The 20,775-nt window shown below is 45.0% G+C and overlaps 5 protein-coding genes across 5 annotated transcripts in view; 2 read left to right on the top strand and 3 right to left on the bottom strand.

The window, feature by feature from the left end:
- Nucleotides 1-75: 75 nt before the first annotated feature.
- LOC115771793 (glycosaminoglycan xylosylkinase homolog) lies at nucleotides 76-2,302 on the bottom strand. The gene is made up of 4 exons (XM_030717663.1): nucleotides 1,325-2,302; nucleotides 686-1,263; nucleotides 426-626; nucleotides 76-359 (listed from the first exon to the last, which is right to left on the bottom strand). The coding sequence occupies exons 1-4, from the start codon at nucleotides 1,601-1,603 to the stop codon at nucleotides 152-154; spliced, it is 1,266 nt and encodes a 421-aa protein (XP_030573523.1). The 5' UTR covers nucleotides 1,604-2,302; the 3' UTR covers nucleotides 76-151.
- A 413-nt stretch (nucleotides 2,303-2,715) lies between these two features.
- On the top strand, nucleotides 2,716-4,784 carry LOC115772079 (L-asparaginase 1). Its single transcript, XM_030718032.1, has 3 exons — nucleotides 2,716-2,904; nucleotides 2,960-3,183; nucleotides 3,241-4,784. The coding sequence occupies exons 1-3, from the start codon at nucleotides 2,805-2,807 to the stop codon at nucleotides 4,699-4,701; spliced, it is 1,785 nt and encodes a 594-aa protein (XP_030573892.1). The 5' UTR covers nucleotides 2,716-2,804; the 3' UTR covers nucleotides 4,702-4,784.
- A 946-nt stretch (nucleotides 4,785-5,730) lies between these two features.
- On the bottom strand, nucleotides 5,731-11,898 carry LOC115757663 (F-box only protein 11). Its single transcript, XM_030697980.1, has 4 exons — nucleotides 9,030-11,898; nucleotides 8,258-8,438; nucleotides 6,987-8,061; nucleotides 5,731-6,920 (listed from the first exon to the last, which is right to left on the bottom strand). The coding sequence occupies exons 1-4, from the start codon at nucleotides 11,145-11,147 to the stop codon at nucleotides 6,791-6,793; spliced, it is 3,504 nt and encodes a 1,167-aa protein (XP_030553840.1). The 5' UTR covers nucleotides 11,148-11,898; the 3' UTR covers nucleotides 5,731-6,790.
- A 120-nt stretch (nucleotides 11,899-12,018) lies between these two features.
- Nucleotides 12,019-14,259, top strand: LOC115757664 (replication protein A 70 kDa DNA-binding subunit). The gene is made up of 4 exons (XM_030697981.1): nucleotides 12,019-12,164; nucleotides 12,226-12,470; nucleotides 12,529-13,765; nucleotides 13,858-14,259. The coding sequence occupies exons 1-4, from the start codon at nucleotides 12,126-12,128 to the stop codon at nucleotides 14,167-14,169; spliced, it is 1,833 nt and encodes a 610-aa protein (XP_030553841.1). The 5' UTR covers nucleotides 12,019-12,125; the 3' UTR covers nucleotides 14,170-14,259.
- Nucleotides 14,260-14,371: 112 nt separating this feature from the next.
- Nucleotides 14,372-20,775, bottom strand: part of LOC115757662 (dedicator of cytokinesis protein 3) — a 42,621-nt gene continuing 36,217 nt past the window's right edge. The window contains exons 7-13 of the mRNA XM_030697979.1: nucleotides 19,952-20,772; nucleotides 19,781-19,890; nucleotides 19,614-19,631; nucleotides 18,596-18,802; nucleotides 18,362-18,536; nucleotides 17,850-18,071; nucleotides 14,372-17,783 (exon numbers count right to left, since the gene is read on the bottom strand). Coding sequence (XP_030553839.1) covers nucleotides 15,843-17,783; nucleotides 17,850-18,071; nucleotides 18,362-18,536; nucleotides 18,596-18,802; nucleotides 19,614-19,631; nucleotides 19,781-19,890; nucleotides 19,952-20,772 — 3,494 coding nt within the window. The 3' untranslated portion in view covers nucleotides 14,372-15,842. The remainder of the gene's footprint in view (nucleotides 17,784-17,849; nucleotides 18,072-18,361; nucleotides 18,537-18,595; nucleotides 18,803-19,613; nucleotides 19,632-19,780; nucleotides 19,891-19,951; nucleotides 20,773-20,775) is intronic.

Genomic DNA, 20,775 nt, shown 5'->3' with positions numbered 1-20,775 from the left:
AGAAGTAGTCGATACATAATCAATCTCTAGATATTTTCAGAACTCGTTCACTGTCATAATCTATGATTGATGCGCATATTTTGGCACTTGATTTGGCAAGCTGCTTACTAAAACTAATAACAACCTAGGCCTTATCTAATAGGTACTAGAACTAGAGCGTTTTAAACATCTTGTCACCCTCCTTATCCATGCAGTACTCCACAACAGCAAATACAACAAGTAATCTTCGTTCAACGCCACGTTTGTGCTTGTCTGTGATGAGCGGATAGAGAGCATCCTGTTTGGATAGGCGATCAACTATTTCGGTTAGTACGCCGCCGGAAAATACCTGCAAGCGATCCCAGGTGGATTTACGTATGCTTAAAAAAATAAAAACAAATACCCACTTAGACAATAAGCTCAAGGATTACCCAGTTATAACTTACAGACAGCACTGATAGAGCGGTGCCAGAATATCCAGATGATCCTTATAGGGATTACCAAATGACTTGCCGTTGTCGATGAGCACTACGCGCTCCTCCCGTGTTTCATAATGATGACGATCCCCATTCTGTATGAGATAGTCGAAAATGGCCACATCTATGAGGTCCAGCAGGCGAATAGTTTCCATTTTGTTTTTGAGCGCTCTGCAAATTACAAATAAGTTGAACTAGAATCGATATTAACTCGATGAGTCTCTGCCTACTTGCAGTAGGTCATGTCATCCTCCCAGACGGCACGTTTATCCTCCTTGTAGGTGCGCTGCCAGGGCGAGCGGCGTTTAGCTAACGTACCAGGCACGATGTAAATGATGACGCCTTCAATGTTATGCTGCTCATCGCCGCAGATGGTCTCCTCCTCGTTGCAATAGTGGCATTTGCCATACAAACAATATGTCTCTTTGCCCTCATCGTCCACTTCAATTTTAATTGTATTCTGTAGCTCTTGATCGCCATGTGCATAGATCTCATCCTTGAGATTCACCACACGACCCACTACAATAGGCGTCCAGCGTAGATCCAATACAGCGCCCAAATAGAATGCATACACTTCTGCCACATGACGATCTTTTCCACTGTAAACGACTCCCTCGATCACAATGTCGCGCGGATACCATTGTGGCTTGAAGATCACCTTCTGTTGCTGGCTGAGACGCAACAGCAGCTTCAGCTGTGTGCCGCGTGCCAGGTTGCTGGCTCGTGTTATGGGCTCCTCCCGCAGCGTTTTCAGCAGCTGACCCATGGAGGAGTCATACAATGGATATATCTCGTTTTCGTGCGGCCACTACAAGCAATTAAAAAGACTTGAGTAACTCTAAATATTAGTATATAAAGAGCAAACTCACCCAATTGGCAATTTCCCAGAGGACGCTGGCATTCTCGTATGCTGACTGTTTGTAGTTCTTCAGCAGTTTGTTGCGAAACATAAAAAAGCGCGGATTGCGATTCAGATAGGCCGGCTTCAGGTGGCGTATCTTGTGCCGGATCATGTTCTCCAGGGCACGCACGCTCGCCAGCTGCCCCTCCTCGGCATTGAGGTAGTACATGAAGTAGAAGTTGGCGCCGAGACCAATGCACAGCAGCGTGGCAATGATGCACAAAATGATGATGCCGCGTTTGTTCATCTTCTAAACGGGATTCCTAGTCGATTAGCTGCACTCTGGGCGGGGCGACCAGGTGATGTGCTCTTGCCTTTTCGCTGGGCGCTCGTACTTTATTTTTAATATTGCCTATATGTAACGAAGAGCTAGCAAATTGCTCAATTGTAGCAAATAATTTGTTGCTGCCTTTGTTGCCACTGGGCTGTTTATGTTGCTGTTGCATGCTTCGTTCTTTTCTTTTTAATTTTCTTTTTGTTTTGTTTTTTGGCAGACATTGGCAACAACTGTTCGCATCAGTCCATTGTTGTTGCTCTAATTAATTAATGACATGCCGCAAATTGTTGTTTTATATCTTAATTATATGTCAGCAAGTTGGTCGACTTCGAATCATGGTATGCGAATGTTTTCCTTTTAGTTATCCAAATAGAATCCTGGAGACCTGAACTACGGCCTCATGGCATAGGTTCAAGTCTGTGCAGGTGCGTTACTCAAGAAAAGAAGTAGCACGTGACGTCACCATTGCCGTTTGACAGCGATCCTAAACGCGCCCAATGATCTTAACAATTTGTATACACACACTCGCTGTTCTCTGCAGGCAACTAGCGAACTCATTTTAATATTGCCTGACGCTTTCACGCAGTTGTAAATCAATGCCAAAATATATGCCGCTGTTCTTTTAAATTATTTGTTTGGCCCCGGCACATGCGAATGCCGCTTTCAACGCTGCCCCATTTGTTTACATGTGTGCACACACATATGTGTGTTTACAGATCTAACATGTTTATAAATACGGTCACACCATAGTCTGTTCGGCAGCTAGGCGCAAATGTGGCTTAACAGAAAATTTGCTTATATTAACATTTGTAACCTGTTATTAACAGCAATCAAAACTATACTTCTTGTACTTTGTATAAGCGAATAGTTAAAATAATAATCTTCAATGCGAACAATTATTGCTAAATATTTCAACAGCTCAAAATTCTTTCAAATGCCTTAACATATGTAAGTTGGAATTTCATAAAGTAACAGTTGGTAATAGCATAAACATTCGCTGTTCTCTTCTGTTTGTGTGCATCTGGCAATGCCACCTATTTAAGCTTAACGGAAAGCCTTAAATTTGTTGTTTTGAAACTATGTCAGTTGCCTTGTAAAATTTGTGACGTTAAGTTTTCAACCAAACATTTAGATAACTTTTTTAGCTAGAGTTCCGTGGCAGTTGGGAAAGATGGCAAGCGTCACATGTATGTGCAGCTCAAAAAAGGAAGCGCGTGTGCATGTCATCTACACCGGAGGTTCTATTGGCATGCTACGCAATGATGCGGGCGGTATGTGACAAAATTATAATTGCTGCAAATTTAAAGAAAACAAACAAATTTTTAGTCTTGATGACCATCAAAAATGAGTTATTCAACCGACTGCGCGAATATCCCTACTGCCACGATAAAACCTACGAGCAGTCCAACGAAAATGGAGATCAGTGGCTGGTGTTGCCATCAGTTGAAGGCGAATTGCGTGTGCTGTATGATATAGATGAATATACGTCGATAACGGACTCCTGCTGCATGAACACGAAGGACTGGCAACGCATAGCCAACGACGTGGGCGTACGCATTAACCCAATTCCAACCCAAAGCTCAACTAAAGCGCACTTTTATTTGCAGGACGCCTACCACCGATATGATGGTTTCGTTATACTGCATGGGACTGACACCATGGCCTATACGGCCTCTGCGCTGGCTTTTTTGCTGGAGAATTTGGGTAAGCCCGTTGTGGTTACGGGCGCCCAGTTACCCATCTTCGACATACGAACAGATGGACGGGACAACTTTATTGGGTCGTTGCTGCTGGCGGGCAACTATAACATTCCCGAGGTGTTGATCGTTTTTGGTGGTCGGGTGTTGCGTGGCTGCCGCAGCACAAAGGCTAACCCGGACTCATTTCATGCATTCGAATCGCCCAATCATCCGTTTCTCGGAACAATTGCCGCAAATATCGAAATTAATGGCCGCAAAATATTTAGATCCTGTAATCTGGGCACCTTCTCGCTGCACACAGAGTTGGAGACGAATGTGGGATTGCTGCGCATCTATCCAGGCATCAATGCAGCGGTAGTGCGAGCCTTCCTCAGCGAGCCCATGAAGGGCGTTGTTATACAGAGCTTTGGCGTCGGTAATTTACCCAGCAACGATGACGAGCTCATGGATGAGATTTGCAAGGCCATCAAGCGTGGAGTCCTGATTGTTAATATATCGCAATGTCCAAAGGGCTCAGTTTCTCCCATTAACGTGGCGGGCACTTGGATGGAAACGGGCGTGATCTCGGGCTGTGATATGACACAGGAGGCTGCGTTAACAAAGTTAGCCTATGTGCTGGGCAAAAGGGAATGGGACTTTTGCAATAAAAAAAAAATGATGGAGGTAAGCTTGCGCGGCGAGATGACCACCAACAAAGTGGCAAAAATAAACGATATTGACTTCATTGAGGGCGTGGCACGCACATTGCATTTATCCATGTCCAACGAGCGGCATCAAATGTGCTCCATATTCTTTCCGGCACTTGTCGAGGCAGCCGTCAGGGAAGACGATGTGGTTAAGTTAAAAAATCTGCGACAATACGGTGCCAACCTCAGCGATACCAATACCGAGGGACGTACTGCACTGCATCTGGCCTGTTTTCTGGGAAAACTAGACAGCGTCAAGTGCCTGCTGGCAGAGGGTTGTCCCGTGGACCTGACCGATCGATTCAATCGGACGCCACTGCACGAAGCCATCGATTCGGATAATCATGAGATTATTCAATTATTGCTAAAGAAGGGCGCCGTGCTGCCGGAAGAATCAGTGGAGTTGGCAGAGCAATTGCGCGCCCTGACCGAGCATGACCGAATCGAACGTCTAGAGTCCTATCGCTTGGCGGGCGCAAATCTAGATGTAGTCGATGGCACCGGTCGATCAGCGCTTCATCATGCCTGCCAGCTAGGCAAAACAGACGTGGTAAGGTATCTGTTGCCCTTTTATGAGAATCCCAGTATTAAGGACTCGCTCGGCCTGGGGCCTATACAATATGCCAAGGTAGGCAATCATTGTGACATTGTGGCCATGTTATGTGCAAGCAAACAGAATTAAATTCCATGTATTAAAAGTCGAATAATTAAATGGCCAAATACGGCAACTTGATTGGATTTGTACAGAGCATTTCCTAAAAAAAATGGTGTCTGTTCCTTGCGCAGTTCGAACCAACTCCCTGCCTTTGGGCTCACTTTCTATAGCTGGTAACTACATCAGGTAGTCTTATATTTTCAAAAATTGTATGAAATTCCTCCTAAACAAGGTTAAATGCTATGATGCTTTTTGGCAACTGGTTCATCATAAAAATCAAATTGGAATTCCGGTTTGTCGAACCGGTTAGGCTCAAAACTGGTTTACACTTTTGGTAAAAAGATATTTGTTTTTCTTTTGTTTTCTTTTATGTGAAATAATTTCAAATATAATTTTAGCTTATACCTGGTATATGTATAATTAGTTTGTTGTCTGTGAGTCCAAGTCAATGGCGACGACAACGACGACGACGATGACGACGACGATGCGTAGGTAACACATTAAAATTCATTTCTACATAATATAGGTGTGGTGTTTGTGTGTGGTGTGTGTGTGTGTGTGTGTGTGCGTGTGTGTCTGAGTGTGTGCATGTTTTACAATTCAAAATTGTCGTTGCTTTTGCTTACATCGAAATTCAAATACATGTGTGTGTATATAATAGTATGCACAACGCTATTATTATTTTATGTTTTGTGTTTTGTTAGTTAATACGCTTATATACTTGAAATATGTGTGTGTGTGTGTTTGCGATTGTATGTGTTTGTGTGTGTGTGTTTTTGTTTTTGCCTAAATTTAGATAAGTAAAGTATGTATGTATAGCATATATGTATTTTATGTATATGATTTGTTTTTTTTTCATCTTTTTTTTTTTGTTTGTTAAATTTAAATTGTTCTTCAATTATTCATATTTGTGTTATGTAAAAACAAGCGAATCGCAAATTGTAACATAAATAAACATATTGGCAACATATAAAAAAAATTAATAGAAAAACAAAACTAGTTAGGTTCTTAATAAGAAAAAAAATTTTAAACGCACAAATTATTTGCAATAAAAAACTCATCTACGCTGCGCATATGTATAAAATATAAAAAAACTAGTTGCTTTGTATTGCTACAAAACATACGCGATATTTGTGTATATATATATATATATATATATACTCATGTATAATGCTACTTAGTATTAACGTTTATAGGTAAAATAATGAGTTTGCATTATTCGAATACTCTGAATACTTCCCGCAAACCGAAACAGTACTGTTTTATGTTGAAGCTTAAGTGGCTAAAATGACACAAATATATTCGTTATGCTTTACGCTATAAATTTGACATTTAGACATGAAATATTGCTCATTATTTTTGATGCTTATTAAACGCTTTTGATTCTGTAAACTGTATTTATGTATAGTTAGTTATATAAATGTATACATATATCTATATATTTGTATGCTTGTTAGTTTTGTTGCTAAAGCAAAAAGCGGCTGCTGTTCGTTCATCTAACATGTTATTAATACTTAAAATTGCTTTTCGAATTGTTGTTGTAGTGGTTTTGTCGTTTGTCAACGGCTTAAAATACATTTCATTTCGCTTTAGTTTTTAGTTTAAATTGGAATTTCCAAAAAAAAAAAACTCTACTTAGCTACATTACAAAATCGATTTCTTCACTGGGTTTTTAGGTTTCTTATATCATTGTTTATCAGCCCTAAATCATATGCTCGTTTCTTCGTTTAATCAAGTTTCTCGTTTCTCGTACAAAAAGAAATGCAATATTTTGAAATTGTATTTTGTTTCGTTGTGACAGTTTGTGTGGGATATTGGGAGAAGCGAAGCATTTCCATAAATTGTATTTTGAATTAGTTTAAACTAAATTGCACATTGAGTTAAATTTTGAACGCAGATTAATTATTATTTATATACAATCAATTGTATTATTGTGAGCGAGTGTGTTTCAGTGAATATGTACAGCAACACGTGTGTGGGAGTTGTTTTTTGTTTTTTTTTTTTACCGAGCGCGTCTTAAAGTCTAAACAGTTGAGAGCTTGTAAGCTTAATTGAAAACATAAAATACCATTAGTGTGTTTTTGCTGACGATGACGATGTTGCTGCTGCCGATGCCCTAGTTAACCATCAGTGTGTGCGATTCCATGGGTGCTGCCGAGTCATAGAGCGTGTCCGTGTCCTGCGTGGGCTCGCCCTGCAGCTGACACTGATTGGACAGGGTGCCGGCACCGCAGTCACAAAAGAAACTACACAAATAAACAACAGGCAATTAAATGATGTATGGTACATATATAATTCAATAAATGTCTCACCGATCGTGTCGTATAAATTCAACATCATGTCCTGCATGACAATTCTTTATGCAATTCACGCATATAGCATTCCGATCCGTTGTATTGCAAGTCTGGCAGCGATAAAAGTCATGCATGGGAAAGGATGTATAGCTGCTTATCTTATACAGGCACTGGCCGCTGGATACGGCCTTCTCCACCTCATCCTCGTTGTTGAATATGTTATTGCCGCGCGTAATTGGCTGCACACCGCTGGCCAGGCACAGGCCACCGAATTTATTCTTGAATATTTGATTGTGCTCTAGCGTAGCTGTTGCGTTATTGGTTATCTCTACGCCAGCCGCTTGTCCGTCATAGATTCGATTGCGTCGCAGTATCGGATGCGATTGCGTTGAGATCAGGACGCCCGCCTGCGTATTACGAAATATGTCGTTCTCCTCGAGTATACCCTTGCCGCCATTGAATATGCATATGCCGCCATCGCGTCCATCGTAGATCTTGTTCCGTTTGAGCGTGGGATTCGAGTCGGTTTTTATCCATACGCCGGCCATGGCATTGTCAAAAATCTCATTCTGCTCGAGCAGACCCAGTCCGCCATTGTAGACCAGCACGCCGCCATTCTGGCCGCCCCAGATCTTGTTGCCACGTATCACCGGATTGCTGCCAGTGCGTATCTGCACACCCGAATACAGATGGTTAAAGATGTCGTTATCCTCCAGCTTGCCATGCCCATTATCATAGAAATAGACGCCCACTTGCTTGCCGGAGTGAATGCGATTACGTCGCAGCACTGGCGTGCTGCCCGTTGTTATCCACACGCCAGCCAATGTATTGGAGTAAACCTCATTCTCCTCAATCAGACCCTGACCCTTCTCGTGCACATAAATGCCGCCATGCTGGCCATGATGAATCTTGTTGTGCCGCACAATCGGATCGCTGTTCGTCCGTATCTGAATACCAGCCAATGCATTCCCATAGATGTTGTTGTGCTCAATGAGGCCGCGACCCTCGCCGAAGATATAGACGCCACCCTGATGACCATTATAGATTTCGTTCTTGCGTATGGTGGGATTGCTGTTCGATGTTATCCACACGCCTGTATATAAAAAATAATTGATTAGATAGCCAAACTTAAGCTTCGTACTAAAGTTAAGTCTAGAGCTCCTAAATTAATGCTATATTTCCATGTATCTCAATGTGTTCTTTATAAATCTTTTAGTTTCTGTAGCCCAACTATCGCTAGTTATAAGGCTTTCACCTGTATTTTGATCGTATATTATTTGTATATTTACCTGCAAAATTATTCGAGTGTATTCGATTTTCAATAAACTGTCCCAGTCCATTCTCATGCACATAGATGCCTCCCGTCTGTCCATGATGTATCTCACATTTGACCACCGTGGGATTGGCGCCAGCCTTGACCTCAAAACCGGCAATGCGATTGTTGTGTATATCGTTCTTCTCAAAATAGCCCTGAAATGATAGCAATCAATGTAGTTACGACCATGACCGAACCTATTTTCAGGTGTAGCTTAAAGTTAGGTTGCGGCATAAGATGAGAGTTAGGTAGCAAGCTGTAGACTAAATATAAAGCTTGGCATATGACCATGACTGAGACTTGCTTGAGTTGAAACACCCTGTTACCTGGTACCTTAATACCCTGTTAAATTAAATTGAAAATGGGTAACAGGTTAGAGACATGAAATCAGATTTTATCAATATTCTCTGCATAGGTTTTGGGACATGAAGTTTTCGGCAAAGGTCCAAGAATTTCAGAGCTCAACTTGGTATGTAGGTGCTCGTACGTACATTTTACTTTTCGAGACCCCTTCTCAGCATTTCCCCCACCAAAATTGAAAAACTGGCGGAAGTGCGCAGTAAATGGGGTGCCTGCTCGTGTGTGTGTACATATTTGTGTGTTTGCATATAGATAAATATAGAAATATTCATGCTTACAATGCCAGCTCGGCAATAGGATGTGGGTATCCTCTAGTCGAGCACTTCCGACTGAGCACTTTTCGTTAGCATAACTCATATAAAATATTATAATCATTTAGCACTTACCATGCCATTCTCAAAGGTGAATATGCCCACATCGCGGCCATGATGTATGTGATTCTCACGCATTATGGGGCTGGCGAAGTTCTTCACCCAAATGCCGGCCAAGGCATTGCGGCTGATCTCGTTGTGCTCGTAGGTGCCCTGGGCATAGTCCGTCACGTAGAGGCCGACATTCTCGCAGTCGCTGATGTCACAGTTGCGTATGACGGGATTGGCACTGACGCCACCAACGCAGACAGCGGCACCGACCACAGACGTGGAGCGTATGATGCAGTTGTCCACCGTTGGCGAGCAGTTCTCACCGATGTCCAGGCAGTAGTGCTTGTGATGCGACACCGTGGACGTGACCTCAGGGGAAAATTTGAGCGTCAGATAGCCTACATAGGCGTATTTGGCGCCCTCCACAAACATCACAGTGGAGCCGGCCTCTCGTTCGAGCACCACAGATTCGGCCACGTTGCCGGGCGCCGCCCCTACGAGTGCCACGTCGGAGTCAATAAATAGATATTCTCCTTTGTAGTGGCCGGCATGCAGGAAGATCAGTGGACCTGGATGCTCCGCTGGCGGCACATTCTCCTCGTATATGTTGGCCAGGGCATTGACGCTGGCGGTTCCTCCGCTGCCGGCGCTACTGGTGTTTGAAAGACCAGCATTGAGATTACCAGCGCCAGCGCCGGCATTGGAGCCCGAGGCAAAGGCTGCAGCGGCACGCTCCTCGGGATAATCAAGAGCTGCTTGTATGGTATTAAAGAAGACAATGCTGCGACCCGGTTGCCGTCTGTCCTGATGGCCAGGACGAACATGAACGCCACGATAGAGCTGACGGAAGCTCTCCTTCCAGGGATTGGCAAATTCAGATTCCTCAGGCTTCTCAAAGACAAATTTACACAGCTCCGGATTAAACAGCGGTAAATCGTACTCGAAGACAGACTGATAGAGACGCTTCCACAATTCCGTGTCGTTGGCAATGGTATTGAATCGTTTGCACACCAGTGCCAGTCGGCATAGATCCTGTTCCAGCAGGTAAGAGAAAATGGCCAGAAGCACCTCATCTGCCAATTCATACTGCAGATATTGGGCGGCCGTGGGTCCACCTCCGCTCGCTGCACTACCGCCACTGCCCGCTTCCATGCTGGGCATTGCCGCCGTGTCGGCCTCCCCGCTCTGCGTGTAAAGGCGTCGCGACCGTTTGCGTGCCGGCAACATATAATTATTCTCCTCAATGACCGCTGCTGCACCGCCCACTGGAAGCGCACCGCAATGTTGCTGCTGCGGCACAGAACTATGCACATTCGGCGGCTGGGCAAGCGTTGCACCTGTTGTGGGCGCATTGTTTACGGGAAAGGTGGCGCTGGTTGATGGTGCCTGCACAATGGCCGATGGCGATGACGACGACGAGGCTGATGACGAGCTTGAAGCTGAAGAGCTGCTGGCAGGTGATGTGCTAGGATTTAATAGAGGTGGCGAACTGCTGGCTGGACCAACCATTATGGCCATCGATTGGCCAGCGCTGGTGCCTGTGGAGCACCATTGGTCGTGGTTGTTCACAGCGGATATCTTGCGACGCAGATCATATGGCGACTGATGGCAGGAGGAGACGCTGCTATTCTGACTGGCAGCCGATGTGCTGGGAAAGTTTGAGTTGCAGGTGAGGCTGTTGCTGCTGCTGTTGCTTGGACCGGCGGCCGACGAGGTGCTGGCCAGAGCAGAGTTGCCGTCGGAGGTGTCCATAATCTGCACAGCATTGTAGATATTACTCATGCTCTGATTTTGATTGAGACCAGCGGAGGGTCCGGTTGCACCATTGCTGCTGCTGCCCCCAGCGGCACTACTCGTCGACTGGCCGCTGTCGAAGTACTCCGTGGAGTTGCCGCTGCCAGGAGCTGCATTATTGTTATTGCTATTGCTATTGTTTGAGCTATTGCTACTTCCAGCTGCTGATGCTGCCACGGAGGCTGTGCTTGTGGTTGCGGCACTGTTTTGCTGGGCATGCACAGACTGCTGCAGCATTGGATCCATTATATTGCCAGTGGGGCGATTTGGCATGGCAATTCGATTGGCTCCTTTTCGTCTGGAGCGGCGCACATAGGTGCGCGATGATGTGAACGAGGCGCTGGGCATTTTTTTAAATTGAAATTCTTGGTCCGGGAGGAGTGCGGGGGAAAAGTCTTGTGGCGTTTAACACTTTTCACAATTTACCAACCCCAAACCCAATTCCACACTCACTCACACTTGCAAACGCGCACACACACACACAGATGCACATGCACAGACACAGACACAGCCAGAGAAACAGTTTTATTAGCCGATGACAACGGATTTTCTCCTTTCACTTGCAGTTCGCATGCATTGCTGCAAACTAAGCACTCTGTTCACAGTTAGTTTTTGTTCAATCTGATTTATAAAAATAGGAGTTTATAGTCGTGCATTTGTTATTAACTTTATTGTCGTTAATCGGCCAGTTTTTTGCCTGCTTCATCATCTGCTTTTCTTCCTATTGTATGTATTGGTGTGCGTGTGTGTGTGCGGAGTTTTTCGGGGTTTCTATCCTTTGTTTCTCATTTGTTTTGTTTTATTTGGAAAGAAGAGTTGCACTAGCTATCACACTGGCGCCTGCTGTTTCGCTCGCTCATTGTTTCTTTTGTTTGCTCTTTGTGCCTTGCTTCGTATTGGCAGCTGAAAATTTCATAAAGTTTTTTTCCTTATTTTCACACACTTTTTCATCAGTTGCACTTTTGATTAGTTTTCTGGCAACTTTGTTGCCATATGTGATTGCAAATCCGCACGATTAGCAAAATTTATTAATTTGCAAACCAAGCAGGTACGACAGAAACGAGCACGACAGGCCTGCAGTTCAGCCTACGATGACTTTTCGATAGCTCTGCGGTCAATAAGCCATCGATAGACATTACAGAACAGAGTTGTATTTCCGTCGCTAGTTGAAGAGCCCTGCGTTACATCGATAAAATCATTGAATACAGTTCTTTACATTACTATTCCCGCCACTTCGGGCATCACTCACCTTGGAATTGCGCCGCCTTTGTGAAATTCACCAATAATTAATTTTTGGCAAAAAATCAGTTTTGTTTAAAGCTTATAATGGCACCGATTGCAAGTCTTAGCACAGGCGTCATTGCGGTAAATATTTATAGATTCTTTGTGTTGTAAGACGCAATAATTGATTTGCCGTTGCTTGCAGCGCATTATGAATGGCGAGGATGTGTCGCAGCCGGTGCTGCAAATTTTGGGCATCAAGCGAATTAATACCAATTCGGATCAGGAACGTTATCGGCTGCTTATGTCTGATGGCAAATATTACAATAGCTATGCCATGTTAGCAAGCCAATTGAATGAAATGCAGAACAGGGGACTGCTCAATGAGAACACCATTGTGCGTCTGGATAAATACATGACCTCCATGGTGGGCAAAGAAGGCTCCGGGAAGTAAGTTGTATTTTTAATTTTGGATGATAATGTTAGGCTTATCATGTGTTCCTCTTAGACGTGTGCTCATTGTTACCGAGCTGACTGTGCTTAACTCGGGCGATGAAGTAAAATCCAAAATAGGTGACCCTGTTACCTACGAGAATGCGGCCAAACAGGACACCGCTCCAAAGCCAGCTGCCGTTGCGGCAAGTGTGCCAGTGAAAAAGGAACAGTCATACAACAACAACAACAATAATAATAACCACACAATGAATAGCACGTTGAACGGAACACTGAACTCCAGCCTCACACATCCCATTTCCAGTCTGAGTCCGTATCAGAACAAATGGGTTATCAAGGCACGCGTTACTTCGAAGACGGCCATACGGACCTGGAGTAATGCGCGCGGCGAGGGCAAACTTTTTAGCATGGATTTAATGGACGAATCCGGCGAAATTCGTGCCACTGCCTTTAAAGAGCAGTGTGATAAGTTCTATGATCTTATCGAGGTGGACAATGTCTATTTCTTTTCCAAGTGCCAGCTTAAGCCGGCCAACAAGCAGTATTCACAGCTGAAAAATGACTACGAGATGACTTTCACCAACGAGACAATGGTGCAGCCATGCGATGATGAGGACAATGGCGGCATACCCGAAATTAAGTTCGATCTGGTGCCCATTTCGCAAGTGGCAAACATGGAAAACAAGGAGGCCGTTGATACAATTGGCATTTGCAAGGACGTGGGCGAACTGCAGACCTTTACTTCGCGTACGACCAATAAGGAGTTTAAAAAACGCGAACTTACTTTGGTGGACATGAGCAATGCTGCTGTCACTCTTACGCTATGGGGCGATGAAGCCGTCAATTTCGATGGACATGTGCAGCCAGTCATCCTGGTCAAGGGTTCGCGCATCAATGAATTCAATGGCGGCAAAAGTCTCAGCATGGGCGGTGGCTCCATTCTTAAAATTAATCCGGATATACCGGAGGCGCATAAGCTGCGCGGCTGGTTTGACAACGGTGGCGGTGATAATATAAGCAATATGGTCTCCGCTCGCACTGGCGGTGGAAGCTTCAGTACTGACTGGGTAACGCTCAAGGATGCTCGCCTGCGCAATCTTGGGTCAGGTGACAAACCGGACTACTTCCAATGCAAGGCAGTTGTGCACATTGTTAAACAGGAGAATGCCTTCTACAAGGCGTGCCCGCAAGCGGATTGCAACAAAAAGGTTGTCGATGAGGGCAATGGCCAGTACCGCTGCGAGCGCTGCAATGCAGCATTTCCCAACTTCAAGTATCGCTTGCTGATTAATGTGAGTGCCCTATTCTATATATATATATATATATATATATATATATATATAGCTTAATTCAACGTTTTAATATTAAATATTTTGGGTTACAGATGAGCATTGGCGATTGGACATCGAACCGCTGGGTGACCTGTTTCAGCGAGACGGGCGAACAGCTGCTCAAGCACAACGCTCAGGAAGTTGGTGAGGCTTTGGAGAACGATCCAGCTGCCGCTGAGAAAATGTTTGCCGACATTAATTTCTCATCATACATTTTCAAATTGCGCTGCAAAAATGAAATGTACGGCGACATGACGCGCAACAAGCTAACTGTTCAATCGATGAGCCCCATCAATTACAAGGAATACAACAAGCATCTAATCAAAGAGCTCAAGGAAATGACAGGCATTGGACCTGCCCATTAGATCCTTCCCACGTGCTGCGCACATACCCAAACATTAGCGATAAGTTGATTAATTAAGCTTAATTATTATACATACCGAATATGATTGGAAATATATTAATGAAACTAAATACATATATCGTCTTTTTTTTTATTTTAGGACCTTACCAAACTGTTTTATCTTTCTCCGTGGTAAAATTAGAAGCTCTGCGCGCTGAAAAGTGTATTCATGTGTAAATGATTGATATTTTATTGATTTCTAGTAAATTCATATTTTTTTATACTCTATATGCGCGTTTGAAGGAGTACATTGGGTATATGTATATAGGTATATATATCAAAAGATTTCATTGTTGTTGACTAGCATGCTTTTCAACTATTAAAATTGTTGAATTTGTTATTTTCTTTAGTTGTCTTTATAAATATGAGTATATGCACTGATAATTCTTACGTTAATAGAGGGACTTTATGCTTATATATTTAGAAAATGTACAAAACTTGAAAACGCATGAGGCTTTATGTATGTTGATTGTTTATACATATATATGTATTATATATCTTTTCGCTAAATATGTATAATTGTGTTTTTTTTTAATTGTTAAAGTAAAAACTGCATTGCACATTTCGTCGGTGTGTGTGTGTGTTTGTGTAAATTTTGCTTGATCATTTTGATTAGCGTTGAATATTTTGGTTTAGAGTTTTGATTTTCCATATGCGATATATGTATGTATATATATATAGATATTTATAGAAATTTGATCTTTATTTGCTTAGATCTAGAAACTGTTGTAGCTTACATATAGTTTATTTATTTTATTGCTGCGGCTTAGTAACTTTAGCGACAATTCCCCCTTTTCTGGATATACAATTATAACATAATCCTTACTGATATATATTTAATAAAAATTTGTAATTAAATTATAAATTTCGTGTAGCAACCTATTTTTACAACTTGCGCTTTGGATTTGCAGCGAACATTTGGCACCAAGCATGTAATTAAAATTAAATTAAAAATTAAAAATAATAATGATTAATGATTAATGTATATTAATATCGACACAATACTTGTTATCATATAAGAAACTAATCCTCACTCTCTGCGGGTAACTCAGTTGGATTTCATTCAAATCAGCGTGGCTCGTAGACGCAGTCCGTCTGGGCGTGGGCATGGACTGATGGCACCTGCGGCTGCTGCTGATGATGATGCTGATGCTGATGATGATGATGCTGGCAGCTGTGCTGCTGCTCCAATTGGTAGCCATAGGTGTGCCGCTCCAGCGTGGAGTTTGCATGTGCCTGCACCGAAAAGCTGAGCCCACAGGAGCAGTGCTCAATGTGCGGCAGCGGCGCAGTCGCCGGCGTGGCATGTACCTGGGCCTGCTCCGTAATAATTGTGGGCGTCGGTGACGGCGATGACAGGCAATCCTGGCAGTAGTGCGCCGACGGCCCAGGCGTTGGGGCATGCACATGACTGTGTGTCGCATGGAAATGATTGTACATGGCTGATGTATTTGGCGGCGGTGGTGGTGGTGCTGGCGGTGGTGTTGGTGGTGTCAACGATTCTGTGGAGGCGCTAGAGTCGCTGCTCTCGGTGGCCGTCTCCGTGGCCGTGCTGTCCGAGGTCGATGTGGACGAGGATGGTTTGTGTGGTTGATGCGGCTGATCGGGTGGATGATGGCAGCGACATATTGTAACTCAAAAAGTGCCGCCATCGTGTGGATGACTGGCTGCAGCTGTGGCCGCCTCCACAGCCGTAGACGCCGGCGCAGCGAGCAGGCTACCTGCCAGGCCATTGCCGTTGGGCTGATGCTCCGGCGAGCCGACGCCAACGCCAACGCCAACGCTGTCGCCATTCTGCTGTAGCTGATTGTTGTGTAGATGATTGTGATTGTTTATGGAATGATTGAGCGATGGATGTGTGTTGGGTGAGTGTGCCTCGTCGCTGGTTAGACCAATGCCGCCTACTCCGTTTGCTGCCACGCCAAGTGATTTGGGCGGTATGGGAGGCGGCGGCACGGGTATATCCTCAACATCAAACGAGCTGGTGGAACTGTCCCGTTGCGTTATATTCATGGCGGACGCATGCATGTGCACATCCAGACTGCCATTGGAGCTGATGCGACAGTGCTCACGATGATGCACGGTGCTCATCGATATGCTGGATGACTCCTCGCTCAGATTATTTAGCTGATTGAGCTCACGCGAACTGGTGGTGGAGATGCCCGAGTCACGAAAATCGTTGGGAGCAAAGCAAACGTTCAAATGGTTGCCGGCTTCCTGCAGATTATGAGGCAGCGAGTGCGGCTGCTGATCCGCTTCGGGATCATCGAAGCTAATGTCGACCACGGAGTACTTTTGGCCGTGCTGCTGCTGCTGGGCCGAGTGACGGCGCGCCGCGGCATCTGCCATGCCGCCGCCAAAATCGTTGAAGATCAACGGATTTGAGGCACGTTTGTCCGGCGTAATGCCACGCGGCGGCAACGGCGGTGCACTGGGTGAGCTGTTAGCTGGCTGACGCTTGGGTGGCACCTCCGGACTGTCCATGGCGCCGTTGCTTGTTGTTACAAAGTTCTGTGAACGCGGCCGATTGGGCACGGGCGGCGCATCGCCTTGCTCAGCGAGTGGCAGCTGTATGCTGAGGCTCTCCTTGCTGAGCGTCTGATAGGAATTCATTGTTTCCACCGGGCGCAACGTGTCGCCGGGTCGCGTATATATCTCATCCAGCTCATACACATAGTTGGCATTCGGCTGGCCACCGGCCAGCTGCTGGGCAGCTGAACGCTGCTCCGTGGGCAGCGGTGGCAGTGGTGTATTCACAATGCTCTCCGAGGGCTGACGCTTGAGCCGCCCCATGCCGGAGAGGCTCTGCTTCAGCTGGGAGAAGCGTTCCAGCAGGCGGTTGTGCAGCGGTTGTACGCCGGCGGGTGCTAGCTGTCCGTGCAGCTCCAGTGCCTGCTCCAGAATTTGTATCTGCTCCAGTATTAGAATCTTGAGCCGCTGCACGTTGGCCTGCTGGCCAGCACCTTGCGGTGATTTGAGAAACTGCTCCGAGAAGAAGGCCTCCTGATACTTACTGATACCGCCCATGACATTGGCATCGATGGTGCCCTGCAGCCGCATTGAGAAGGGATTGATATTGCGTTTTGGATCACGCTTATACTGTACAATTAGATCAGCCAGCTCCTTGCCCGCATTGTTGATTATCTCGCATGCATACTCCACCGGCGTTAGCTCCTGCACGGACTTCTGCTTGACCTCGAACCAGCGCAAAATGCCTGGCAATGCACTGGCAATGTCCAGCGTGGTGCGCTCAATCCACAGCGACTTGAACTCGTTATCCTTGTCAATGGGTCCCTTGTACATGGGTCGATCGTAGATGAAGCGCGTCACATCGTTCACCTCATAGAAACGGGCTATCTTCTCCGGCACGGGCACCATCGCTGTCTTGAGAGCCTGCGCATCGCCCACCGGCCGCACATTGCTGATCTGTATATACTGCTCGGGTGCATTCAGTATAGAAGCCTCCGGCGGACTATTGTTGGCCAGTATCTGTGCGCTGGGAAACTCCGTTTGCAGGCGCTGCGTAAAGGCGCCAATGCGCTCGTATTCCAGACCGCGATAGACGAACTGTTTGTTCTGCGAAAGTTTGTTGGCGGCGGCTTAATAAAAACGAACTATTAACCAAACAGACCAAATGCTTACCCGCACAAAGAGTGGCAGGCCCATGCCATAGAAACCAACGCGAAAGTATTCCGGCTCCGGACGCAGCTGCGTCAATATATTCTGAAAGAACTTGGCCTCCAGAATGAGGATGTCGCTCAGCTTGTTGTAGTCAAAGCGGCGCGTCTCATAGAGCTGTGCCAGCTCCTTGCACAATGGAATGCCCTTCTCCCAACATTTGCCCTTGTCAAAGTACTTGAGTATCTGCAAGAGGAAAAGAGATTATGTATTTATGTATATGCATATAACTAGTATTATCCCTCCTTTCCGTTTCCAAGATTTCAATTAATTAAATTTATTTATTGGTAATTAAAATAATTGCATACAACCAATTTTCGCGAAATTTCCACAGTTGTGTGTTGAATTTGCAAAACTGCTGGAACATGTATCTATTAAGTGCCTTTATTGTCAGTCAGTCAATCCGTTAACCAGCTCAAGCATTTTTATGTGTTGAGAGAATGCCCAACTTATACTTGTAGCTGCTTTTCGCTTACCTCGTGATACAGTCGCTCCTTGCGCTGCCACTCCGGCTGCCCGCTGTTATCAAAAGGCGCAAAGCTTTGGGTTTCGCGATCCCAGCTCAGCATGGAGGCATACAGTTTGAGCGTATAGCCCGCCTCCGTGTAGTTCTCCGCCTGTAGATGCAGATTGTGCAGCTTGTAGATGTATCTGTTGGTAGTATATTTGATTATGATTGCTTTTGATTGACTTGGACTGAGTGAACGTACCTAAGATACATCTCCTTGCGATTGATTTCGTTTTTGTAAAAGTTGAGTAAATTGACGGTGCAGGTCATGCGTTTGTCCCGATTCTCCTCGCCCTGCATCACGCTGCGATAGTCCAGGAGTCGCTCCAGTAAGCGGGTGACGGAGGCTATGAAGGCAGTGCCCGCATCCTTCCAATTCGGATTTTCCGTTTGCACCTTCTCCAGCAAACTAGTTGGTCGGAAAATTAGATAGTTATGTTAAAAACGTTTCCAATCGGCAGTTTTGGGTTTTTGATTTTATAAAAGGAACTTAAAGTGAGTAAAAATTGATATCTTCGCATTGCCGAAGACTAGATACCCTTGCAGACATATTTTATACTTGAAACCCAAATACAACCGTTTCCGCCAATTTTCCACAGCTGCGTGTGGAATTAGCAAAATTGCAAAAACACATATTCATTAAGTTTTTATGCAGTGCCTTGAACACAAACTTGAAGCCACAGTCAGTGGGTTATATATGTGCTTGTGAGTTCTATAAAGAATTCTAGAAAGAATGAATGACTGGTTGTCTACCTACAGTAGCTATATATATGTACATAGTAGCTATATATAATATGTAATATGATTTTTGGAAAATTATTGCAAACAATTTAATACTTCTACTTTGTAAATAAACTAATGTGTATTCAGAATTGATTTATCGGGATCATAAATTATGCAGACAAGCTGTGTAGCTTTCGGAAAAGATTTTAAAGCAAAAATTCAATTTTTTAGAGATTTTGTAATGGAAGCTGGTTGACTAGCTTACGTAGAAGCAGACAGATGGATCGGCTTATTTACACTGATGTATTTGCCTGAAGGGTTTGGAAATGTCTTCTTTAAAGCATGACACAAAATTATAATTATTTCTACAAGGTAATAAAGAGGAATACAAAAAAGAAAATCAATATTTAATGTAGGCATAAGCGTCATATAGTATATCTATGTTTAACAAAAGGAGTTTCTACGACAAAGGCAAAAAATATGCGAGTTGAACTTACACCAAGCTGAGATGTTCCCTTTTTATATGGATGGCGATTGCAATGAGTGATTGAGGTGAGACATTTATACAGACATTTATTTATATATATATATATATATATACATATTGGAACAAACATTAACGAGTAGATATATACATATATGGTATATGGCTGGGAGTACTTACATGGTGCTAAAGAGCTCGCGATACTCATCGTCGCCCTTGTTCTCGCTTATAAGCAGATCCAGCTTGTCGATGAGCTCGCTCTCCACCAGACGAAAGGAGCCACGTGCAGCCTGTAGGATTAAAGGAAGGATTAGATTTCAGGATGACAGGACGTAGGAACCACACACTTACCTGTTCGCACTGCATCATGTCATAGAAGACCGAGAGAGTGGCTTTACGCAGCGCTGGCTCGGGCACGAGGGTTACCTCCAGGAATGGGCCCACCATTGAAGGTATGAAGTGTAGTTTCTGTTCGCCTAGTTGCGACCACATGCTGAGTATCTGAAATCCCATCAGGACGCGCATATCGCCGTGTGAGTGCAAGATCTTCAGACGCTTCGGCTCTCTGTACTGTTCCAGCTGCAGCGAGGGCTGGGTGAGAAATGTGACCGCCAGGCTGAAGTAGCTCCACCAGAGCTGTGAGTCAAAGGCCTGCGGTCCGAGGAAACGATAGACTAGCGGCTTGGCAAACTCTTCGAGCGACTTGCGCAGCACATCGTTTGCGGCGAGCTTCATGATCAGCCAGTCGGTGGGAAAGACGAGCCAATCCTGGGTTAGCAGCTCCTCATAGACCAGCAGCGATTTGCTTAGAAAATCCTTCAGATCGCGCGGATCCTTGTTGGGCGTTAGCTCGTCCCAGTAGCGTTTGTAGTGCGTCTCGTCCAGCAGCTGCAGCAGACCCAACAGGCAGGCCACCAGCTGTGGCAGATTCGGATTGGAACCCTCCATTATGATGCTAATGGTGCGTATCAGCATGCCCAGAATGTTCTTGCACAGCGAGTCCAGGTCATGCTGCAGCGTATTGGTCACCTTGTCGCGCTGCTCGCGCTGCAGCTCATACAGCTGGGTGAGAATCTCCGAGAGAATTTCGGCGCAGAGACGCAGTTCATCGCGTCGGCTGAGATGCATGCGCAGGTGCTTGCAGGCAACCGAAAGGACAACGGTGCGGGAATCTA

The sequence above is a fragment of the Drosophila novamexicana genome, unplaced genomic scaffold, assembly GCF_003285875.2.
Source record: "Drosophila novamexicana strain 15010-1031.04,08,12 unplaced genomic scaffold, DnovRS2.1 tig00000108-arrow-pilon, whole genome shotgun sequence".
Taxonomy (NCBI): Eukaryota; Metazoa; Arthropoda; class Insecta; order Diptera; family Drosophilidae; genus Drosophila; species Drosophila novamexicana.
This window is presented reverse-complemented; position numbering and strand designations above follow the sequence as displayed.

What these genes read in the sequence shown, in the direction of transcription:
- LOC115757664 (XM_030697981.1), top strand. Translation starts at nt 12,126, where the DNA reads ATGGCACCGATTGCAAGTCTTAGCACAGGCGTCATTGCG. An exon ending in GGCAAAGAAGGCTCCGGGAA is followed by an intron (nt 12,471 to 12,528) that starts GTAAGTTGTATT and finishes TGTTCCTCTTAG; the next exon opens with ACGTGTGCTCATTGTTACCG. An exon ending in AGTATCGCTTGCTGATTAAT is followed by an intron (nt 13,766 to 13,857) that starts GTGAGTGCCCTA and finishes TTTGGGTTACAG; the next exon opens with ATGAGCATTGGCGATTGGAC.
- LOC115771793 (XM_030717663.1), bottom strand. Translation starts at nt 1,603, where the DNA reads ATGAACAAACGCGGCATCATCATTTTGTGCATCATTGCCACGCTGCTG. An exon ending in GATGACATGACCTACTGCAA is followed by an intron (nt 627 to 685) that starts GTAGGCAGAGAC and finishes TGTAATTTGCAG; the next exon opens with AGCGCTCAAAAACAAAATGG. An exon ending in CCGCTCTATCAGTGCTGTCT is followed by an intron (nt 360 to 425) that starts GTAAGTTATAAC and finishes TATTTTTTTAAG; the next exon opens with CATACGTAAATCCACCTGGG.
- LOC115772079 (XM_030718032.1), top strand. Translation starts at nt 2,805, where the DNA reads ATGGCAAGCGTCACATGTATGTGCAGCTCAAAAAAGGAAGCGCGTGTG. An exon ending in GCTACGCAATGATGCGGGCG is followed by an intron (nt 2,905 to 2,959) that starts GTATGTGACAAA and finishes ACAAATTTTTAG; the next exon opens with TCTTGATGACCATCAAAAAT. An exon ending in GCATAGCCAACGACGTGGGC is followed by an intron (nt 3,184 to 3,240) that starts GTACGCATTAAC and finishes TTTTATTTGCAG; the next exon opens with GACGCCTACCACCGATATGA.
- LOC115757663 (XM_030697980.1), bottom strand. Translation starts at nt 11,147, where the DNA reads ATGCCCAGCGCCTCGTTCACATCATCGCGCACCTATGTGCGCCGCTCC. An exon ending in ACACTCGAATAATTTTGCAG is followed by an intron (nt 8,062 to 8,257) that starts GTAAATATACAA and finishes TTTTATATACAG; the next exon opens with GCGTGTGGATAACATCGAAC. An exon ending in GAATTTATACGACACGATCG is followed by an intron (nt 6,921 to 6,986) that starts GTGAGACATTTA and finishes TTATTTGTGTAG; the next exon opens with TTTCTTTTGTGACTGCGGTG.